At 55.0% G+C, this 20,664-nt stretch overlaps 2 protein-coding genes across 3 annotated transcripts in view; one reads left to right on the forward strand and one right to left on the reverse strand.

Annotated features, from left to right (window-relative positions):
* The first annotated feature begins 1,678 nt into the window (after positions 1-1,678).
* On the forward strand, positions 1,679-13,141 carry GSS (glutathione synthetase). Its single transcript, XM_050907404.1, has 12 exons — positions 1,679-1,807; positions 3,114-3,259; positions 4,723-4,798; positions 5,352-5,491; positions 5,651-5,767; positions 6,229-6,309; positions 7,545-7,622; positions 8,966-9,032; positions 9,688-9,882; positions 10,072-10,153; positions 10,488-10,677; positions 11,437-13,141. The coding sequence occupies exons 1-12, from the start codon at positions 1,679-1,681 to the stop codon at positions 11,558-11,560; spliced, it is 1,425 nt and encodes a 474-aa protein (XP_050763361.1). The 3' UTR covers positions 11,561-13,141.
* An 843-nt stretch (positions 13,142-13,984) lies between these two features.
* ACSS2 (acyl-CoA synthetase short chain family member 2) overlaps positions 13,985-20,664 on the reverse strand; it is a 34,854-nt gene continuing 28,174 nt past the window's right edge. For both annotated transcript variants that reach the window (XM_050907233.1, XM_050907232.1), the window contains 8 exons: positions 20,013-20,145; positions 19,515-19,571; positions 19,114-19,194; positions 18,560-18,668; positions 18,348-18,416; positions 16,945-17,121; positions 16,060-16,134; positions 13,985-15,848 (listed from right to left, as the gene is read on the reverse strand). In XM_050907233.1, the coding sequence (XP_050763190.1) occupies positions 15,721-15,848; positions 16,060-16,134; positions 16,945-17,121; positions 18,348-18,416; positions 18,560-18,668; positions 19,114-19,194; positions 19,515-19,571; positions 20,013-20,145 (829 nt within the window). In that variant the 3' untranslated portion in view covers positions 13,985-15,720. The remainder of the gene's footprint in view (positions 15,849-16,059; positions 16,135-16,944; positions 17,122-18,347; positions 18,417-18,559; positions 18,669-19,113; positions 19,195-19,514; positions 19,572-20,012; positions 20,146-20,664) is intronic.

Genomic DNA, 20,664 nt, shown 5'->3' on the forward strand with positions numbered 1-20,664 from the left:
TTGACCGATGGAGGACAGTCTCTGGAGAGCTAGGGGCTTTTGCTGCCAGAGGACAAAACCTTTCCTGGGGTGAACGCCTTGGCCGAACAACCCCAAAATGACCAAAAGTCTTCAGACATTGGCCAAATCCTGGAGACACAACAGCTTTCAGAGACATCTCTTTTGGACACCGCTGGGTATTTTGTGATTGATTCATCAGCAGCAGCAGATGGTTGTCACCACCTGCGCTTTTGTCAGGCTGTTCCCGGAGAGCAGCACCCCCCCCGCCGAGTCACAGGGTCCTGGGCCTTTCTCCTGCTGCCCTCCCTGTGAGGACGCCAATCCTCAGGTCCACACCAGTGGGAAGATGACTGGCATCATGGCAGGCAGGGAGCTCCGCAAGGAAACGTGCTCAGCATCTACACTGTAGAGTATTTCTGTCCAGCACAAGATCTACCCCAATAAATCCATAAAATTATTGATCCCTAATACTCAGACAAGACATGATCTCATCAGGTGCTGGTGATGGATCCATTCTGGAGAATGTCCCTAGCGAGCCCTGTTGCACTCTGCAGGGGCAGTCCTTCCCCAGGGGTCCCACAGCCCACCGAACATCGGGGACCACCCTGGGCACCTCCGCCAAGGCTCCCCCGGAGCCTGTGCAGTGCTGTGGACATCCCCTCTGCGGGGTCTGACGTCGTTATTGCTGATAATGACCTGGAAGGGCCCCGAAATTTTCTCTCTGTGGGTTAGCAGCGTCGCCCCTGGAAGCACAGGGCGGTTTCCATTAGCTTGAGCCGCCCGCCTCCCCGAGCCCTATGAGACGCCTCGAGACCCCGCCAGCACTGCTCCCGCCCGCCTGACACACGTCACATGACGTCACATCTCCCCGTGACGCATCCCCGCGCCGGGGTACCACGCCCCGCCTTGCTCCAGGCACGCATGCGCGCTCTCAACTCCTCCCGCAGCTCCTTCCCCCCGTCCCCAGTCGGCTGCATTGGCACGCGGTGGTGTCCCCCCCCGCGCTGATAGGTCGGCTGCGCTGCCAATCAGTGTCCGGGGCGGGGCGAGCGTAGGAGGCCTGTCCAATCGCCTGGTGGCGGGCGAGGCGTGCCGGAGCGGCGGACCGGAGCGGCGGGGAGCAGGTAGGGGGGTGGCGGGGGCTGCGCGGGGCCCGGCGTTCACCTCGGGGGCCGGGCCGGCTCGGCTCGGCTCGGCTCGGCTCGGCTCGGCTCCCCGCCGGCTCCCCGCGCGGCAGGCCCGGTGCTGGGCCGTGCCCCGGCTGCCCCAGGGCGGGCCGGGCGGCGCTGGCGAGGGGGTGTCGCGGCCCGGCCCTGCGCAGGCCCGTGCCCTGCAGCGCCGCAGGGGTCCCGCACGGCCCTTCCTGAGGCAGTCCGCGGTGCCGGCTCCTGAGGCGGGGCTCGGCTCGGGTGCTCGGCCCTGCCTCGGCCGGGACAGGCCACGGGCTCGGCTGGGGCCGTGGAGGTGCCTTCATCCGGCGCGGGGCCCGTGTGCAGCCGCCGCCGCGGTGCCTGAGCTGGGCAGCGAGGGTGGTGCCGAGCTCTGTGCCGCCCCGGCCCTCCCGGGCCGCCCGCCGCCGTCCCCGCTGAGAGGGCAAGGCCAGACTGCCTGTTGGGAAAGAAGGTGAGGCTGTGGGGGCCAGGTGGGTGACTTCTGCTCCGTCTCCTCAGCGCTGGCCATGGCTGTGCCGTGGGAAGACGTCCTGCGCGACAAGCCGGCCATCCAGGAGGCAGCGTCGCTGGCCGTGGACGCGGCGCTCCTGGAAGGCGTGCTGATGCGGACCGAGGGGGAGCCCAACGCGTCGGATGTAAGTGCCGGAGCGGAGGCACGGGACGTGTTCGGTCCTGGCCGGGGTGTGAGTCAGCAAAGCGAGAGGAGGACGGGGAGGAGCCGGCTGCCACCCCGGGGTTTGCTGAGCCCTCGTCAACGTGCATTGCTTTGCAGCGAGCAGTCAGCTGCCTGGCTGAAGCACGGTCGACCTGGGGGCTATAACTCATACCCCATCCTGCTGATGAGTGCATCTCCCCGAGAGACAGCCTTGCGATACAGTTCCCCTTTTCCAAGGAGAGGGATAGATCTGGAAAAGTCTGGGAAATTGCCAGGAGCCCTGCATGTGTGTGGTGGTGGGAGTTCATCCCCCTCCCAGCCTCTCGCCACCCGTATGATCCTTTGAACCAGGGGAGTGTCTCTCAGAGCGGCCTCTGGTTTTGGCGTGCTCCCAGCTACCAGTCAGCCTTCTCTCTGTGCCTGGGACAAGGCGATGGGGACGGGGGTGGCTGATGCGTGGGATTACCTCTGGTGAATCTCTGGCAGCTGGCTGGGGTGGGGGCACTGATGGCGGGCTCAGCCTGTTGGAGGGGGATGCCGTGAGGGGTCTTGGAGGAAGAAGTACTTCTGTGCAAGAGGGGTGGGACACCGTCAGGGACGGGTCCCTGAGGAGCCTGGGGGCAAGCAGGCAGCTCTGCTGGGAGCTGGCAGAGGTACAAGGAGGGAGGTCTCCACCATGGGGGCTGTTCCTTGATGTCAATCCCATGGTCAGCTCAGGGCTCTGAGGGAACCTTGAAGGGTGAGAGGAAGAGGCAGCCTGAGAGGAGAGGCCAAACACACTGCCAGCATCGCTTTTCTCATGTAAAAATCAAGGTGAATTGGGAACTTCTCTCTGGTGTAATATTTTGGCCTTGAGGGTGGCCCTGTGCCTGAGCTGTGGGGTGAGCCAGGGGTCCAGAGTCACCCCTGGGACTCAGTGAGCAGGGATCAAAGGAAGCGACTCTGTTGGCCAAAACCCAGGACTGGCAAATTCACCTTTTCTCTGAAACGGAGGTGTTTTGGACACAGTGCTGTCCAGTTAAGGTGGAAACAGAGCATCCTTCAGAGGGGAGCACTCAGCCCAGCTTGAGCTCTGGAGCAGCTGCTCCTGCCTCCACAGCGCCCCGCAGACGGCTCATAAAGCAAAGCCCTCAAAAGTCAGGGGTCAGCAGGGTTGAAGCCATGTGTCTGTCCAGGGTGCACCGAGGGGGGCTAGGGGTGGCTTCAGACAAGCAGAGGAGGCACCTCTTTAGCCCCGCTTAAACGGTGTAGACCTGACTGCTCTGCTGCTGCATCCTTGTTTGCAGGTGGTGAACTATGCTCCCTTCACGCTGCTCCCATCTGCAGTACCAAGTGCCCTGTTTGAACAAGCGTATGCTGTTCAGCAAGATTTTAACCTGCTGGTGGATGCTATTAGTCAAAACAAAGAATTCCTGGAGCATGCTCTGGCCAGGTAACTTTCTTGCATGTTGCATTTTAATGAAATATTTTAAATGCAAAGCATTTATCACCTTTCAGTCATTCCTGCCTTCCATCCGTTCATGTCCTTCAAGCTGAGGCAGACATCCCTGTCCTCTGCAGAAATTGTCTCCTTTGCTGTGTTATTTGTCCTAATATTAATTTCCATCAAGTCTCGGTGTTTTGGGATCCCCTTGGGCCTCAGAAGATGGGATATCTGGCCAAGAGTTGACTCCCTGCAATGATCTTAAATTTTGCCAGTGTTTCAAGCGTGTGAATTCTTACTTGTGAGCTTGTTGGCCCCTGGGCCTTAAATTCAAATTGCTGGAGGCTTCTTGTGAGTCCTAGATTTAGTAATCCATTTTGGTCTCATTTTGCATCTGCCTGTGGCTCTCCGATAACCACCAGCTCTGCTGCCTGCCCACAGTTATGAAGAGAAGGTGTTTGTTCCTTCCCCCACACCTACCTCTGATCAGTCACCCCGTGTCCCCTGCTTTCCCAGCCATGCCGGGGAGGGGACCTGCAAGCTCTGGGTGCTGGAGGACTGGTCAGCTCTGGCTCGTGAACTCTGCTGGGTTTATCTGTGGCTGTTGCCCTGTGCTGGGGCGACCATCCCTGACTGTGGCCCCCATAATCTGTAGGGCAGATGCTTCCACAAAACCCATTTCCCTTCCTGCTGCCTGTCTGCGCGGGTGCTGCTGGCTCTCTGGCACCGGGACAGAGGAAAGGAGACTGTTTTCCAGCATCGTTCTTGTTTTGCTGAAGCCTGACCCCTCGGAGCTGTTTTAATGTTTGTGCCTGCTCCAGAGCTGGCTGCGACCAGAGCTTGCGGCTGGGGGCGTGTTTATACCTGTGGTTAAGGAACGCAGCACCTGGGGCTTGCGTGCAGTCAGACGCCTGCCCTGTGCCGACTCCTGCGCAGTGTCTCAGGGTAGCTCCTTGGATGCTCACAGTTGGCTCGGGGATTTGGGACCCTGAAGAAAGGCTGGATTTGCTCTAGCGTGGCCACTGAAGCACTTGGCACCACAGTGTGCGGGATCTGGAGCTCAACAGGACAGGGAATTTGATGAAGCTGCTGAAGCTTCTTGTATGAACTGTGTGTGCAGGCACAGAGACTTCTGATTTCTTTCCTGTATCTGCAGATTTCTGCGTTTCTTTGCTTTTGCTTGTCCCATCTCTCTGCCCTGCAAATGAAAGTCACCTCTGCACAGCGGTGCTTTTCGTAGAGTGGCTGTGCTGAGCAAACTGGATTTGTGTTATGGTTATGCATTGTGGCCCTTGATGAAGAGTGCATTCATGGTGAGATGCTGAACAGTGCTGTAGGACTTGATCTAGCTACAGCCCTGCCATTTGTACTGGAGAAGGTCCCCGGTAAGGTTTTTTTTCTAGACAGGAATTAATTTTCTTGTTCTTCTGTGACGGTGTAAGGGGGCTGATCTGGTCTGTCTTTCTCTCTAGCACCATCAAGGTAGATGACTTCACAGCTCGACTCTTCAGAATCCACATGCAAGTTTTGGAGGAAGGCTTGGCTCAGGTACCTTGGCAGGAGACCCCAGCTGTCGACAGCCGTGCCCCTTTGCATTGCGGTGGGATTGCCTGGCCTCTGTCTGCAAGCTTGCTGCTGTGGGCTTTGAACTGTCCTGTGGTCAGGCCGGTCACTCCCTACGCTACGATGTCTCGGTTACAGCCTGTGAGCTCAGGACCTTGCCCTGTTTGACAGTCATGCCCTTTGGTTAGTGCTGCTGGAAACGGTCAGGCCTTGGCTGGGAGGATTTAATATGGCTTGTCTTTGTCCTCTGGGAGTCTCAGGAGAGCGCAAGGACGTGTGCCGTGTCGGGACCTGCGCCGGACAGGCTGTCCCTGCAGAAGCTCCTTTACTCTCACAAGTGTTGTTAACTCCTCTGGTGTACTGAGGAGGGCTGTGGGCCCTGAGCAACGGCCAAAGCACCCACGGGCACATCTTGCAGAGGCTTTTATCAAAATGAACGTGACTGGATCTGCCCCAGGAGGATTTTGAAGTGAGGTCATCAAAGGGATTTGCAGTTAAAGGCAACAGGAGAACCCACTTCACCTCCCCTCTGTTTCAGTCTGTGTTTTTAGGCATAAACCGCTCTGATTACATGTTTGACTGTGGGGTGGATGGGACACCGGCTCTGAAGCAGATAGAAATAAACACCATTGCTGCCAGCTTTGGAGGCCTCACCTCCCGCACTGGGGCGGTCCACGGGTAAGGGAGCATCTCTGGCCCGTGCCGCCAGGCGCTGCAGCAGCTGTAGCACGTGGCCTGCTGCACTCCGTGTCTTTGCGTGCTCTCCAAACTCCTGCTCCCTAAGTCCAGTTGGGAGCTGTCATGGTATTTACAGCTTTTTTTTTTTTTATTCCACAGGCGGGTGTTGAAAGTGCTGGGAAAGTCTAAGGAGGCATCGCGCCTGTTGCCCAACAACCCATCGAAAGGGCTTGCCTTGGGTATTGCGAAAGCCTGGGAGCTCTACGGTTCTCAAAGGTAAGGAGAGGGGAGGTGCTGGAGGCTGGGTTATCTTGTCTCCCCTGGGGATGCACGTGTTTGGTTTTGAAATTGCGCTTTCTGAAAGATGCCTGTTTGCTAGACAAGCCGCTCTCGAAAAGCCTGTGGCACCCTGGGAAGAGCAATGCGGTTGTCTTAGTGCGCAAGGCTGCTATGTCGCAAAGGCAGAGAGGTGCAGAGGGACCCTGGAGAAGTTGTGTTGTTCAACAGCCCTGCACAGAGCTCGCTTTTCCTCCTTCCCAGTGCTTATGCCCCGCACTGGTTTTGTAATTACGCAGGATCAGTATTGCTCTCCATTTGCATGCTGACCCTTAGAAACGCTGGAGAAAACGAGCAGGAGCAGTGCAGGAAGCCTGAATCACAGAGATCAAAAGTTGGTGATCCTGGGTGTATATGTGGAGTGTTTCTGGGTTTAATGGTGTCCTTGGTATCTCTTCCAGTGCTGTGGTGTTGTTTCTGGTGGAGGAAGTCCAGAGGAACATTTTTGATCAGCGATGTGTAGAAAATGAGCTTTGGAACAGGTAAAGGTTGAATTTTCCTGGGATGGGAAAGGAAGGCGATGGTACAGTTTTGGCAAAGGGAAGCAGAGTGAACTGCTGCCAGATCATGGTGTTTCACTCAAGGCAGCTTGTGGGGCATCTCCAGGCTCTCCAGCAGGCACAGCATGGCGGCGGGAGTGTAGGAGCAGGCCAGGGAAAGATGGAGGTGTGCAGAATCCGTTTGCTTTTTACTTTGTCACCTACTCAAGGAAAAAGTCAAAACACTTTATAGTTTCTGGGACTGTGAGAGGGCATGTCTTGGTGTGTAACAGGGCAGCCTTTATCTTGGACTTACCTCTGTGGTCTGTTACAAAGCTCTCTTCAGCGTTCCTTTGGTGGCGTCCTGCCTAGCCTCAGCACCCACCTTTGTCTTCTCACCAACCTCCCAAAGCCTCTTGCCAGCTCTTCACTGGAAGTGCCAGCAGCCGTCAAAGCCTCTGGTCTCTAGGGCTGATTCCTTGCTGATTTTGTGCCTGTGTAGTCCTCAGAGCTGCACCAGTGGTAGCTTTTCTGTGGGCCAAGTCTCTTAGGCGAGACAACAAGGAGCAGAGCGGGGTTAGTGAGGGTCCTGCCTGCTGTCTGACTTGGGATTGGGCACAGGGTATTTCATAAAAGCTTAATTAACGAAGCTTCAAACCCATTGTGAAAGATCTGGGCAAAGTAAGCAACGCGGCAGTGGAGTAAAGAACTCGGGACGAGGAAGTGTTTTGATGAGATCTAGCCCTGAGCCTGTGCTGGAGCAGTGGGAGGTGTATCGTGCTGCGTCTCCAGATCAGCAAGTCCACACTGCCGCTGTGTGGAGTAAAGACTATAAAGCGTGAAGGAGATAAAACATGTAGGAAGTCACTCGTCTGTCTGCACCTCTTGGCTTTGAAGCCAACAGTGAGTGAATCATCTGTCGTGTAGGGATAAAAAAAACGCAAAATACTGACTTCTCTTAGAAACATTTTAGGAGGTAGAAAGGTGAGTATGGAAAAATCCAGGGTGTTCAGGCATGTATTCTGCTTCCTGCAGTGTTTGGGCTGGAGACATAGGATGGGTGCTGAAAATGGGGACTGTTTTGGCCTGTAGGATGCCTCCTGCTCCATAGTACAAAGCCTGAGGTTATTTGTGAAGGAGCCTACAGATCCTCCTGCTGGAGCCACCGGTTCCATCTGTGATTTCTACCTCAAGTAACCGTGCCCAGCTTGATGACTCTCCCACTCCTCTCTTAACAGGGATATTCGGGTCATCAGGAGGCGCTTCCGAGATGTGTTTGAAAAGGGGTCTCTCGATGATGCCAAGAGGCTGTATATGTGAGTATGAGCCAAGGTGCGCGTTCCTGGCTGTGTGTTGGGCACACAGGGCTGTAAATGGGAATTTTCAACCAAAGCTGGTGGTATGTTTTGAGTGTAAATAGTGACTTTCTGAGAAAGCAGTTCTCTTCCATGCTCCAGGCTGCTGCTGCTGCTTCCCCTGGGAGCTGAAATGATTTTATTTTCACAGTGGTGAGATTTTGCATACACACATCAGTCCCTTACAGCTGGAAACATAATTTCCCTCCTTCAAGCCGCAGCCTTCAGAGCTCTGTGGGATCTTTACTTCCTCCCCATACATCTGCTACGAAAAGATCCTGGCTATTTCAGAGGCTTCCACAAAGACATTTCCTGTTTACTGTTCACGTGATGCTCTGCCAGTGGGAGTTGGACTGGGTTATTAGTGCTAGTGGAGAAAGCATTACATGTCCTTATGGTATCTGTTGGTTTTGAATGCGCTCAGCGTCTTGCCTGCTCCCTGTGGAGGCCAGGACGTGCAGGTCGCAGACTCCAAGTGCTGGTAGTTGGTCCCAAGTGTGACGTTTGTCCTGTTTCCAGGGTAATGTGCTTGGAGCTGTACAAGCCTAAAGGAAGATACTGTTTCATGCCAATGTTTTTTCTGTAGTTAGGCTAATTTTTCCATGGTTTGACCTTTGGTGCCTCTCCTGTGTTTAATTAACAACACATTTGTCATCGCCAGACAGTTAAGGGGAAAGTGTATCCACTGTACTTCCTCCAGAGCATCCTCTCCTTTTACAGATGAATGCCTTTACAATTACACTGCCTGGCTGCCAGCAGTTTCTGTGCCGCTTTCCCTGACGGTGCGCACAGTTTGTGTGGCCAAAGCTTGGGTGTGTGGTGCTACAGGTACACTGACGGCCCTGCCCTGGCAGGATGTTTTGGCGCCTGGGCAGGTTGCTGAGTTGGTGTCCTGCCTTGAATTTGCACTGGAGAAGGCCCCCGTTCCCTCCCACCGTCAAGAATCTCCCAGGCCTCACTCCCGGTGGCAAAAGCTATTAAAAAATTTAGATTCTTGCCTCCCTGCTGGGCTGGGTGCCTGAATTATTGAGACTTTGGTTAGTCAGGGCAGAGGCCAGGTGTCAGCGCCCTGTGTCTCAGGACAGAGCAAGCTGGTTGGGGCTCAGTGGAGAGGAGCCAGGGCTTGCAGTCCTCAGCTTTCTCTGGCAGAGCCAGGCAGGAGCAGAACAGCCCAGGCAGGCCAAGGAGAAGGGGCAAAGCGTTGCCTGCCCGACGCCATTGCAGCCCCCTTGGTGCTGGGGGGTTCGGGCAGAGGTGGGCAGGGATGGGCCTGGTTCTGTGAACGCTTCTGGTTTCTGTTCCAGGGACGGCCAGGAGGTAGCAGTGGTGTACTACAGAGAGGGCTACGTGCCAAAGAACTACGACCAGCAGGTCAGACTCTGCTCCGAGAAGCTGCCCACGCTGTGGCCTTGCCCAGCAAGTTTGAAACGTCTCGTGATCCCAGGGGCATCTGTCCTGTCCTGGGTGGGGTTAGTCCTGTCTGGTGTGGCTGATAGCGTTGGGAAGCTGTGACTCTGCAGTGCACGTGGGTGTCCCTGGCACTCGTGCAGTAAGAAAAATGAGTGGCTTCCTTCTCCAATAACCACGCATATGGTGACCTCTTACCGCAGCACTGAATTGCTTCTGTACAATATGGGTTAACACAGGTATTAGCACCTGCTTAAAGGGTTTAGACTTGAGCTACAGATCACACTCTGTCCTCTACTAGGACTATTAGGCTGCAGGTAATAATAATACAGACCAGATCTTGCTGTTGTCTGGAGGTGGCAGCACTGGAGAAGCTGGGGAGGGGGGTGCACGCAAAGGCAGTGGAATAACCTGGCTGTGCTGTTTCCAGAGGTAGTGGGAAATCCATGTATGCATGTCTGCTTGTCTCCGGAGTGCTATTCCCACCCCCATCCCAGCCAGCCAGGGAGGGAGGAGGCAGATCGTATGTCAATAACTGAACAGAAAAGAGTGGAGAAAACTTTTTTTTTTTTTTTTTTTTTTTTTTGCTGATGGGATGATTGCTCTCTTTCTGTCCCAGAACTGGGAGGCACGGTTATTGCTGGAGAGATCAAGGGCAGTGAAGTGCCCTGACATTGCTACCCAACTCGCAGGCACCAAGAAGGTCCAGCAGGAGCTGAGCCGGCCAGGGACGCTGGAGAGATTGCTGCCTGGCCGTGCCGAGGCTGTCGCTCGAATAAGAGCAACGTTTGCTGGACTCTATTCCCTGGACATGGTGAGTGTGAGCAGAGCTGGAGCAGGAATGAAGACATGTGCTTGGCCTGCGTGATGTTTCTTTTTGGTTAAGAAGATGAGAGGGCTTTGTTGTGGTCCCTGGGGGACCCTGTTGATCCTGCTCAGAGGGGTCTGTCAAGGAGTCCCTGCTCCTCCCTGATGCTTTGCTGTTGCCATCCTTTCCTGCCAGGGTGAAGAGGGTGACAAGATAGCTGCCACGGCTATTGCTGACCCTGACCGGTTTGTGCTGAAGCCGCAGCGAGAAGGTGGAGGTATGAGCTGGACTGGGTCCGTGTGGGTTTTCGTTGCGGTTCGTGCTGTATCCAGGAGAGGCAGTAGCTCTGTGATGGCTCCTGGTCCTGTGCTGAGGGATAAAAGGTGGGGTGGGGTGGCTTGTAGCTACTTGTAGCCATGGGGACTAGTTGTGGCAGTAAGGTGGTGCTGCTCCTGGAGGAGCTCCCTAGGCCCCGGAGCTGGGGTGTGGGGAGCCCAAGCAGCACGTGGGGAGGCAAAGGCTGCGTCTGTTTGGGCTGCCGGGGCTGCATAGCTGGGGCCAAAGGCTTCTGCTGTGCTGGGAAGCGCTTGACTTGCTGGTTTTGTTGTTAGGGAACAACCTCTATGGTGAAGAGCTCAGGCAGGTTCTGGAGAAGATTAGAGACAGCCCTGAGAGAACCTCCTACATCTTGATGGATAAGATCAAACCACAGCCAGCAATGAATTACTTGCTGAGGGCTCACAGTCCCCTACAAGTGTCCAAGTGCATCTCAGAGCTTGGTATTTTTGGTGTCTATGTCAGGTGAGAGACGTGCTTGCGTTACGAGGTGGTTACCTGCTCCACCCGGCACTTGGGTTGGGAGTTTTTTCCCCTCTGCGCTGTCCGAGCACAGCAGCAGGGCAGACGTCTCTGGGGAGGTGGAAGTACAGGGGACAGGCGTGACCGTTCAGTCTCTGCCCCTGGCAGCAGCTCTCTGAGCACGCGTTCGGACGCTGAACTGCTGCTCTGTACCTGCTGCCAAATGAGCTGTTGAAAAACCGCAGAGCTGGTGCTGGCGGTGTAATGGTCACGTGGAACTGGTGTGTCTCATCCCTGATTTCTGGGAGCACTTCTCGGGTTCTGGATGCAGCCACATGTTTTTCTGAAGCCCTGGCGATCTCAGAAATATCTGAAGGCTTAATGCGGTTGTGTTCAACCCTAAATAGCTGCTGCTTTTGTTTAAAACCCTCATAGGCCCATAGAATGTTTCCATAGCTTATAAATTAAAGTCCTTCTCGTACAATTTTAGAAACAAATGTACTCTGGCAGCGTTCAGAACCTGACACTGCCTGTGTGCAGAGCAATCAGACCAAAATGGCCCAGCTGAGAAAGGGCACGGTCGCTGCCAGGCACAAAACAGGCGCGGCTCTGTTGTCCGCAGAGACCTCTGCATTAGCCCTGGGGCTTTTACGTGCCAGTTACCTGCCCTGCGCTGTGGCAGGGAACGTGAATCAAATTGTGCAAGATGAAATGCCATAAGCTTTCTGCTCTGCAGGTGCTCAGTTGCCCTTTTCTTTGCAGACAGGGCAAGGAGATGGTGATGAACAAGGCTGTCGGCCACCTCCTGCGGACGAAGGCCATCGAGCATGCAGACGGCGGGGTAGCGGCTGGGGTGGCAGTGCTGGACACTCCTTACTTGGTGTGAGGAGGTGATGCTCCATCCCGCCCACCTCGCTCTGCTGCCCAAAGAGCTGATGCGCCACAGGGCTGTTCTCCTTAGGGTGCGCTTACCAAGGTCTGACGTGCTGGGGACTGGGAGGAGGGACTGCGTGGACACAACTGCTCAAACGTCCTGCGTGCTGGCCCCAGCTTCTCTGCAATTCCTCCTGCAGGAAGAAGGGACTCCCTTGCTCTGCCTGCTCTGCATCCCAGCTGTGACCTCCCAGGACTGCACTGGTCTGGGTGTTCCCCTGCGGTCTAGCCTGCGGGCGGGGGTACGCACAGCAAAGCTGAAGGGTGAATGTGCCACAACAGGCACTCACGCTATTCCCAGTTTCGTGCTCCTTGATGCTGCGTTATTTCTGGAGACACACAAACCCAAAGCCTAGGGAATGGCAGGAGAACGGTGGATGTGCAAGTAACAGCCTTCATCTGTGGGATTTGTGGCCCAGTACCTTGGTGCTTTCCAGATTAAAGAGGGGAGCCCAGCTCCACGTGCCCATGGCCCCTCCAGCCCTCCTTCAGGTGCTGCTGCTGCCCTGATTTCTACTTTTCCTTGTGCCTGAGGATCCTCAGGATTCCTGCACAAGGGCAGCTGCCCTGGTGTAATTTGCCCAAGGGCCTCTTGTCTGCTTTTGCTTTGCCCAACTCCTGCTTTGTTGGACTGGGTACTCATCCCAAATAGTGCCTCTGTGCTACACAAGGCAGGCAGCAGTGCAGAATGCATCTGGGGTGGGTTGTATCTGCTCCCATTGCCTCCTGCAGCCTTGTCCAGCAGATCCCCACAGGTTGGCACAAGAATCCCTCAACGATGGTGGCAGATCCCAGCACGATGCTGAATTGGAGCCTTGTGTCACAGCCAGTGTGTCGATAAACCCCGAATCCCTGAGGGCTTGTGCCACAAGCACTACGGCCTGGTCTGCTGTGGCACATGCAGCCCAAGAGCAGTGTTAGGGAGCCCTGACCTCGGTAATGGTCCTGCTGGGACATGGGGCAGGCTGAGACTGGGAGCTTTGCAGTGGGGAAGTGATGGAATTGCAGGAGAGGCTGAGTGAGTGCAGCCCCAGCTGCCAAGCGCTTCACTCTGGGACCAGCACCAGTGGGTGGTGAGACGTGTCTCCCTCCAGCTTTCATGAATCAGTGGGAACAGCGCAGCAGTGGAGGGACACAGCAGAGTGCCACCTCTCCATCCCATGGGCTTTTGCCTCTTCCTCCAGCCCCTCTTCCTCCTCAGCCGAGTAGTTCAAGAGGAAACATAAAAGATGCACCTTTCTGGCAGTGCCCTGGTAAAGCACCCAGGCAGCCTCAGCTCTACCCTTTTAGTGACACCAGAGAGAAGCAGCGTTTACGCTAGTATTCCTGAGGAATGAACGTGCTGATGAACAGACCTGCACCCTGCTGGGCCCATTGCTGCTGTGCGGCGGCGCTGTGTGCTTCAGTTGTCAATCTTTCACCTTGGAAAGAGTTCAGTTCTGTAAGTGTGACTGATTTTATGATTCCGGGGTGGTTGTTTTGTTGTGGGGTTGATTACCCCCAGCCAGAGATTAAAACATACGTGCACTCTGAACACTGTTCTTGTGCCAATTTTGTCTGAGACGATGCAAAGGGGAGGTGTTTGCCTTCTCCTTGGCCAGGCACGGCTTCTGGGCAGCCGTACACCTGGGCATGGCCCTTTCATGTACCTTCACACCAGTTTCTGCTCTGGTTGCTGTAAGGCTGCATAGCACTGTGCTGGAGATGTGCCTTGGCTCCACAGTGCTGGCCCAGCACCACCAGTGGATGGAGAGCTGCTGGGGTGAGGTGTGCTGGGTAAGACAGTCTCCAGGAGGAAACATGCTCAGCCTGGGGCTGTGACACTGCAGTTTGCTGCAGCAGCAAGGGCACAAGGTTAGATGCAGCTGTGAGGAGCAGGAGAGCACTGTAGCAGGGCCCCTACGCTGCTGGAGGCAGCTGCTGGTGAGGCCTGAGCTGAAGGTGACACTGGGGACCACAGAGTGGAGGCAGAGGCTTGAATCCATTGCTGGTGAGAACCAGGCCTGGTGTGGAGGTGAGGCAGCTATCAACAGCCCTGAGCTTCCTTGGGCGTTTGTCTGTCTCCCTGGTGTTGGTCCTGCATGGCAGGTGATGGCAGATGGGTGTCGCACTGTTTTGTGCTTTCCTTAGTGGAACAATGGTGGCTGGAGACCAGGGAGAAACTGAGGCACAGGCTCCAGCCCTGGAGCCAGAGCTGCTGCCCTTGCCCCAGTGCAGAGCAGCAGCACAGGCTGAATCACAGCCTGTAAATCCCAGTCCATGAAAAAGCATCACACCAGCAGTAACCTACCCCTCCCCATCCCCAAAAGCCTACCCTGCTTATGGCACAGCAGGTCCAACAGCAATGTCTGAGCACCCGCACAGCAGACAAGCACCTACAACCCCATGCACATACTCTAAGCCTGTTTCCATTTTGTTTCCTTGAATTTTATTCCATTTTGCATAAAATTCTAGCTGTTTCCAGCCAAAATTACATAGCAGACAAAGAGTAACAGAGGAGGAGAGATGATGTAGGAATCCTTGTCAATGAGGTGGCACAATCCAGTGGTACAGAGCTGGGGGGCACGTGGGACACTGGCACGCAGTGAGGTTATAGATCACAGACAAGTGCTGTGCCAGTGAGAGCAGCAGGTAAGAAGTGCGACTTGGGACTTGGACAGCAGCCCACCAGAGCACCTGCAACGCTTGCCCTGAGCAACCAGCCTCAGAGGCAGTTGCCTCATCCTTTCCAGCCGAGCCAAAAGTCAGCTCAGTTTGCAGGTAAGGCCTGTACGTTGGCACTCGCCAAAACAGCTGTTGCAGCAAGTTTGAAAGCCTGTTTCTCCTTTGGTTTAAGTGCAAAAACAAACAGTTCACATGCAATTTTCATACAGACATTACAAAGGAGGTATCTCTCCCAGCTCGACCCAGGGCTGGAGTTAAATGTAATTAATTTGAAGAATGGCTTTGGCAGTACCCTTGTGATGTTCAGGCTCTTGGGCTAGAGGTTTTGGGTTTTTTGCTCTCATCATCATAAAGCCATGTCAGATTTAAGCAAAAGCTAACTTTAAACATCTTCCACCATTTTTTTCCTGATGAGGAAATCCAAGCCCTGCCTGCCTTGGTTCGTTTGCTGTAGCAATGGTTGTGGTGCGCTATAACCCAGCGCCTGGTTTGCCTGCAGTGGGAAAGGTGCCTCTCCATGGCTTTGTTTTCCCTCCATCCTTTGGTATCAACAGCACCCACTCCTACCCCAGGATGCAAAAGGAGCACCCAGCTGCGCAGCCTCTGAGCTCAGCTGAGAGCTGGTGGCAGCAGAGCGGGTGCAAGTGGTGCTCTGTGGTCAGACCAAGACTTCTCCTCCTAGACCATACGTGGCTCCCTACTGTGTCCATGGCCAGTGAAGGACCCTGGACTGGGAAAAGCGCACCAGCTGGCACCATGCAGTTAGGAAGAAGCAGGTCTTGGTACCAAATTGCTCTAAAAAGCCTGTTCAAAGTACAGAGCTCCCTTGAGCCTTGCCCCACTCCCTTTCAGGCTAGGGGACCTCGGCTAGCAACAGGCTTGGAGAGTGGATGCAAGGCTAAAAGTCAGCTATACGGTTATGATGTGAGAGTGTTTTTAAGTTCTCCTGCAGCTCACAGCACTCCAAGTAGAAAAGGAAGCTTAGCTGGCGTGTGGGCTGTGGCAGATGCACCTCCCTTGCCTGCCTGCATTGAGTAACTCCAGCACCACTTCCCCTCCAACCCCCAAAGTTCCTTCCCACTGTGCGCAAGGTGCCAGGGCCCCTCAAATACATAAAGGTAATTAACACCCACCCCACCCCAAAAAATAAAATTAAAAATCAAGAACGAGGTGCTGAAAAGGGAGGAGGACAAGTCCCTCTGTGCACAAGGCTGAACCTCAGATGTACAATACCTATCTGGAACACAATGCACACGCTCCTTCACGGCATGGACACGCTAGTGAGACACGGCCTCTCCAGAGCCAGCCTTTCCCTCGTTCGTAACATTTGTACATTCAATTCAACAGGTGAAGGTTTCCTTCCCAGGGCAGACAGTGGTTATTCAAGGGCCCTGCTCATCAGGACGCTGCTGCTGCTACAGTTCCGCTCAGCAGGGACAGGTCACGCTGCTACTGTTTAGTGTCACATCTGCTGTTGAAAAGATGTTTTATGATGCCCGGGTTTGCCAAGGTGGAGATGTCCCCCAGATCTTGGTCATTTTTGGCAATCTTCCTTAATATCCGTCGGGTAATCTTTCCTGTAATGATAGCCATGAAAGGAAAGCAAGAGTCAGAATCTCTTCAGCATCCTTAGCAGGAGTAGGGAGTGCCCAGACCTGCAGCATCTTGCTTGCCCTGAGGTTGCCCCCTCCTGAATTTGAGTGGCCCTGGACAAGCAATTTAGGGCTGATTTCCTTCCACTGGCAGGAACTACTCAGTCCTCCCCAGCACTGTCACTGGGCCCCTTACCTGAGCGGGTTTTGGGCAGGCTAGGGGCATACTGGATATAATCAGGTGTTGCTATCGGTCCGATTTTTTCTCTGACTGCAAAAAAAAAAAAAAAGACAGAGAGAGATATTTTCATTGTACAGACTAGGAGATACCACACACATCCTTTTCAGGCAGGATAACCAAGCTAAGACATGCAGAGCCCAGCTCCTAGAGAACCTGGTAGGGCAGTGCCTAGGGCTGCTGCACCCGAGCCTCCGGGCTGGGGGGGCAGGCAGCAAGACCTGCAATGCCAACGGGGCTATACGCACGTCTCCCCAAAGGCAAGAGTGTGCATTTTTTCATTCTTTCCATCTTCAAGAGACCTCTATAATGGCTACACCAATCACTATTACCATTTTGACAGAGCAAGGACTGATTCACCCTTGGGTTCCTACAGAGAAGAAACTGCCATGGGTCCATTTCATGCGTTAAATACTGCAGTCTGTTGTGGCAATGAAAGAGCTCCCTTGAGACCAGAGCACAAACACCCAGAGCACTACCCCAAAGCAACCAAACGATCCTCACAGCGAGTCAAAACCTGCCAGGTAGAGCCGTGCCCACGCAGGAGAGCACTGCTGCAAACGAGAGCCTGCCGGGTACCGCAGGCCTTCACGTGGCTGCCAACTCCCAAGAGGTAGAGATGGCATCACATGAGCAGCCAAAGGCCAGGAGAACTAATTTTAGTCTTCGCCAGCCGTGCTCTCTAATCAGAGGGGGCACCTTGTCACAGTTGTCCACACTGCATTCCCCAGACTACACGCATCCCTGTTCAAGCACCCAAGCCCTTAACCCCTCCATCACCCGCCCAGCACTGTCCTCCCTGTCCCTGCCCCGTAACCTTCCCAAATATTTGGCTGTTACTACCTTTTTTTTTCAGCTCATCCGTCAGGTTTTTGGTGAACTCGTGGCCGTCTCTCAGGGTCACGAAGCAGTAGAGGCACTCGCCTTTCAGGGGGTGTGGGTGGCCGACCACTGCGGCCTCCGAGATGGCGGCATGGTCAAGCAAGGCTGACTCCACCTCTGTGGTGCTCAGCAAGTGGCCTGGAAGCAAGGAGAGGCAGTGCTTTACAGACCTGCACAGGGCTGGGGTCCTGCAGCCTCCCAGCAGCTGGGAGGAAGAGGTCTGCAGGTGTAAAAGGCCGTAAACTATAGGTTTGAGAACATCGATTTCATTTGCTTGAGAAAAGACAACAGTTAAGAGAGAGAAACTCGTTTCAGCAGTGCAGGGGCTGGGCTGCCCCAAAGGCTGCCAGGTATCCCTCCCCTGCAGAGCAAGGCCACCTCCCCTGGCTGTTCTCCCTCCCACCTTTAGGCTCCTTCAACAGATCATGAACTGTTCACAGCCATGGGATTAAACAAAGAACAGGCTGAGGAGGAGCCGGATTTGGTAAGAGGAGACCTGCCTGCATGGTCAGCTGGAAGGTGCAGAGGAAGAGGCTGGATCTGCAGAGCCCAGGAACCGGCCCTGCCATGCACGGCTCCAGCTCATCGCCATGGGGAGATGAAACGACGCTCCACATCTTGGGGCAGGGGCACAACTCACTCCTGCACACCTCTGCTCCTGTACCTGTGCTCTGACATTCCACCCTGGGACTGCTGTCACAGAAAACCACGGGAAGGTAGTCAACTCCCAGAATGATCAGCTGGTGGAGGATCAAGCACTGCTGGTCAGATGAAAGGATCTAGTTTGATCCAGGGACAAGTACAGCAGCATCTCACAGCCAGCAGTACCTGTAGGCTACAGCCGCCAGGAAAGGAGGGAGGGAGCTAGTAAATGCAGTATATGGAAAATGATGGGCTGAGAAGCAGCTGAATCTCAAAGACTCAGTAGTCAAGAGAGGTGGGAGAATCTCCACCTCTGTAGACAGAGCTCCGAGCAGCCTGATCCAGCTTTGAGGTTAGCCCTACATGGAGCAGCAGGTTGGATTAGGGACCACATGGTCCTGCCCAACCTCTGTGATTCCCTATGGCCCTAAATCCTTCAGCACAGAGGCACCTTGGCTGGTTAAGGACCTCCTCTAAGAGGTTACAGAAGGTTCCCTCCCTCCAGTGCATTGTCTCCAGAGGAAATGATGCAGAAAGTCACCAAGTCACAGACTCGTCTATCTCGGAAATAACCTTGACCCAGCAGTTAGATCCACTTTGAGGACAGGTTGCTTTGAGGGGAGAGTCATGGATGCAGAACCATCCCCCATAAAGCAAGGTGTCTCTCTTAACTAGTGTCAGAAAGCACGTTGGTCCCCACTGAAGACAAAACTCGTTCTTACCAGAAACATTCAACATGTCATCAATTCGCCCTGTGATCCAGTAATAACCATCTTTATCTCTCCTGCAACCTAAAAATAGCCAGAAATGACAGTGTGAGGAAGCGGTGCCAGCCCTTGGAGCAACTGATAAGGGATTCTGAGGCCAGGACACGGCAAGATTTAAATTGCTGTCCCCAGGCCTCTGCAGCCACGCAATCCCCGGACCACCTTACCATCGCCTGTCACATAGTACCCAGGGAATTTCTTGAAGTATGTGGTTTCAAATTGCTGGTGGTTTCCATACAGTGTGCGCATTATTCCCGGCCAGGGCTGCTTAAATACCTGATGGTGAAAAATGCAGACCTGAGTCAGCGAGAGCAAAACCAATAACCCAGGCTTTGCACCACGGCGATAGAGATGCATGCAGTCTTTGCATGTGGTGATAGAGACGCTAGAGAGACAGCCATGAGTGATGACACTCAGACACTTGCTGCCCGGCACCAATCTACTGGGAAAGTCTTGCCAGGCTCGGCAAGGTGGAAGGAGCTTGGCTGAAAAGTTGTTCCCGTCCTCCTGCCTTGCCCATGTGTGCAAGTGCATTGAAGGATCAGTTGAACAGTTTGTTTACAGCATAAAACTCCCAGCGAGTTACGGCACTGAAGGAAGCTCCTACCACCCAAGGGGGTCCCTTGTGCGGACCCAGAGTAAGCAGAGATGTGTGTATGCTACCAGGAAGGTCCCAGAGCTCATGGGGAACAGACAAGGGGAGGGTGGGGAAGATCTTTACCAGGTAGCCTTCTGCTTCTCCTTCCAGCTCTTCCCCCGACTCGTTCAAGATGGCAGGGACCACACCGAAGAAGGGGAACGTCTGCCATGGGACCAGAGAGCAAGGAGACATGGAGGTGAGGCCACGCATTAAAACCCCATGAACCAGAGGGAGCGGGAGGCAGAGCAAGGGCAGCTTTGGAGAGGCTGTGGCATGTGGGGCCTGTGAGTGCAGCTGCATGGGGCCAGGCCTGGGATTTTGGGTGGCAGCCACCTCCCCGCATGCAGCGCCGTCCCACGACCGCCCTGGCAGGCTGGTAACCACCAGGCCGTGGTACAGACAGTGCCAGCTGCTGCTGCAGTGCCTTGCTGCGGCCCCGGGGAGCCCTCCCTGCCCCTGGGGAGGAGAACAGAAGTACTCACGGCAGAGCCTGGCTTCATGGGGGTGGCGGCAGGGAGGGGTGTCAGCATGTGGCCACCCTGCGAAGAGAGGCAAAAACGAGTGAGTTGGGCCATGCCAGCCCGTCCCACGGCTGTTTGCATCAGCTCTGGTCACGTCACGTCCCGGTCAGACACAGGCTGCTCGGGGCAGTTGTGGAGACAGGGCCTTGGGAAGGATACGCAGGGGACAGGGAGCCTGTGTTTGGGCACAAAGCTTTGGAGCTGCTGGGGGAGAGACACAGGGGGAGGAGAGCAGGGTCCAGAGCAGACCTTGGCAGGGACCCTTTGGAGAGGAAGGTCTCCCCTTGGAGCCTGTTTGAGGTCCAGGAAAGAAAGAGAAGAGGGGAACCAGAGTCTCCTGGGCAAGCAAAACAACTAGTACACATAGAACCAAACAAACACTACGGCAAACGTGCAAAGACACCCTGCGGGGAGCACAAGGGAAAGAGAGGTCCCAGGGACACCCAGGCGAGGACTCACTGTCTCTGTCTGCCAGAACGTGTCCACAATGGGGCACCTCTCTTCTCCCACCACGCGGTAGTACCACAGCCAGGCTTCAGGGTTGATGGGCTCGCCGACGCTCCCCAGCACCTTCAGAGACTTCCTGCTGTGCCTGCAGAGAGGAGGGGGCTGGCAGGGGCTCGGCAGGCCATGGAGAGCAGCGGCTGTGAGCCTGCCGCACACCAGAGCCTGCGGGAACCCCTGGGCTACCCAAAGTGTACTTGGGGCTTCCAGGCATGGTTCAGTCCCTTCTCAGCCCTCTTCCATCGGGGAAGAAAGGAGACCTCTGTGATTTTGGTGGCTCCCACTCCAAGCTCCTGCTTGACTCTGCTCCTTCCCTTCCCTGGGCCAAGGAGCAGCATGCGGAGGGGCTCTCTGCCCAGCACACCTCTGTGAGCTTTGGGTCAGGAGCTGGGAGAACCTGCAATCTCAGAGCTTAGCTGCAGCTTACAGTGAAAGAGGAGGATCTGCTCAGAAGTGGCATAACGAAGTTAGTGGTGGGAGGGCAGAAACATGGCCTGCATATTGCTGGGTAGAAGGCAGAAGATCCTGGTCTCTTCAGAAAGTATGCTGGGGAAGCTGCTGCTCAGAGAGGAAGCTGGGGCCCCCGGTCCCCATCGGGAGCCTCTGG

This window comes from Gymnogyps californianus, chromosome 17 (assembly GCF_018139145.2).
Source record: "Gymnogyps californianus isolate 813 chromosome 17, ASM1813914v2, whole genome shotgun sequence".
Taxonomy (NCBI): Eukaryota; Metazoa; Chordata; class Aves; order Accipitriformes; family Cathartidae; genus Gymnogyps; species Gymnogyps californianus.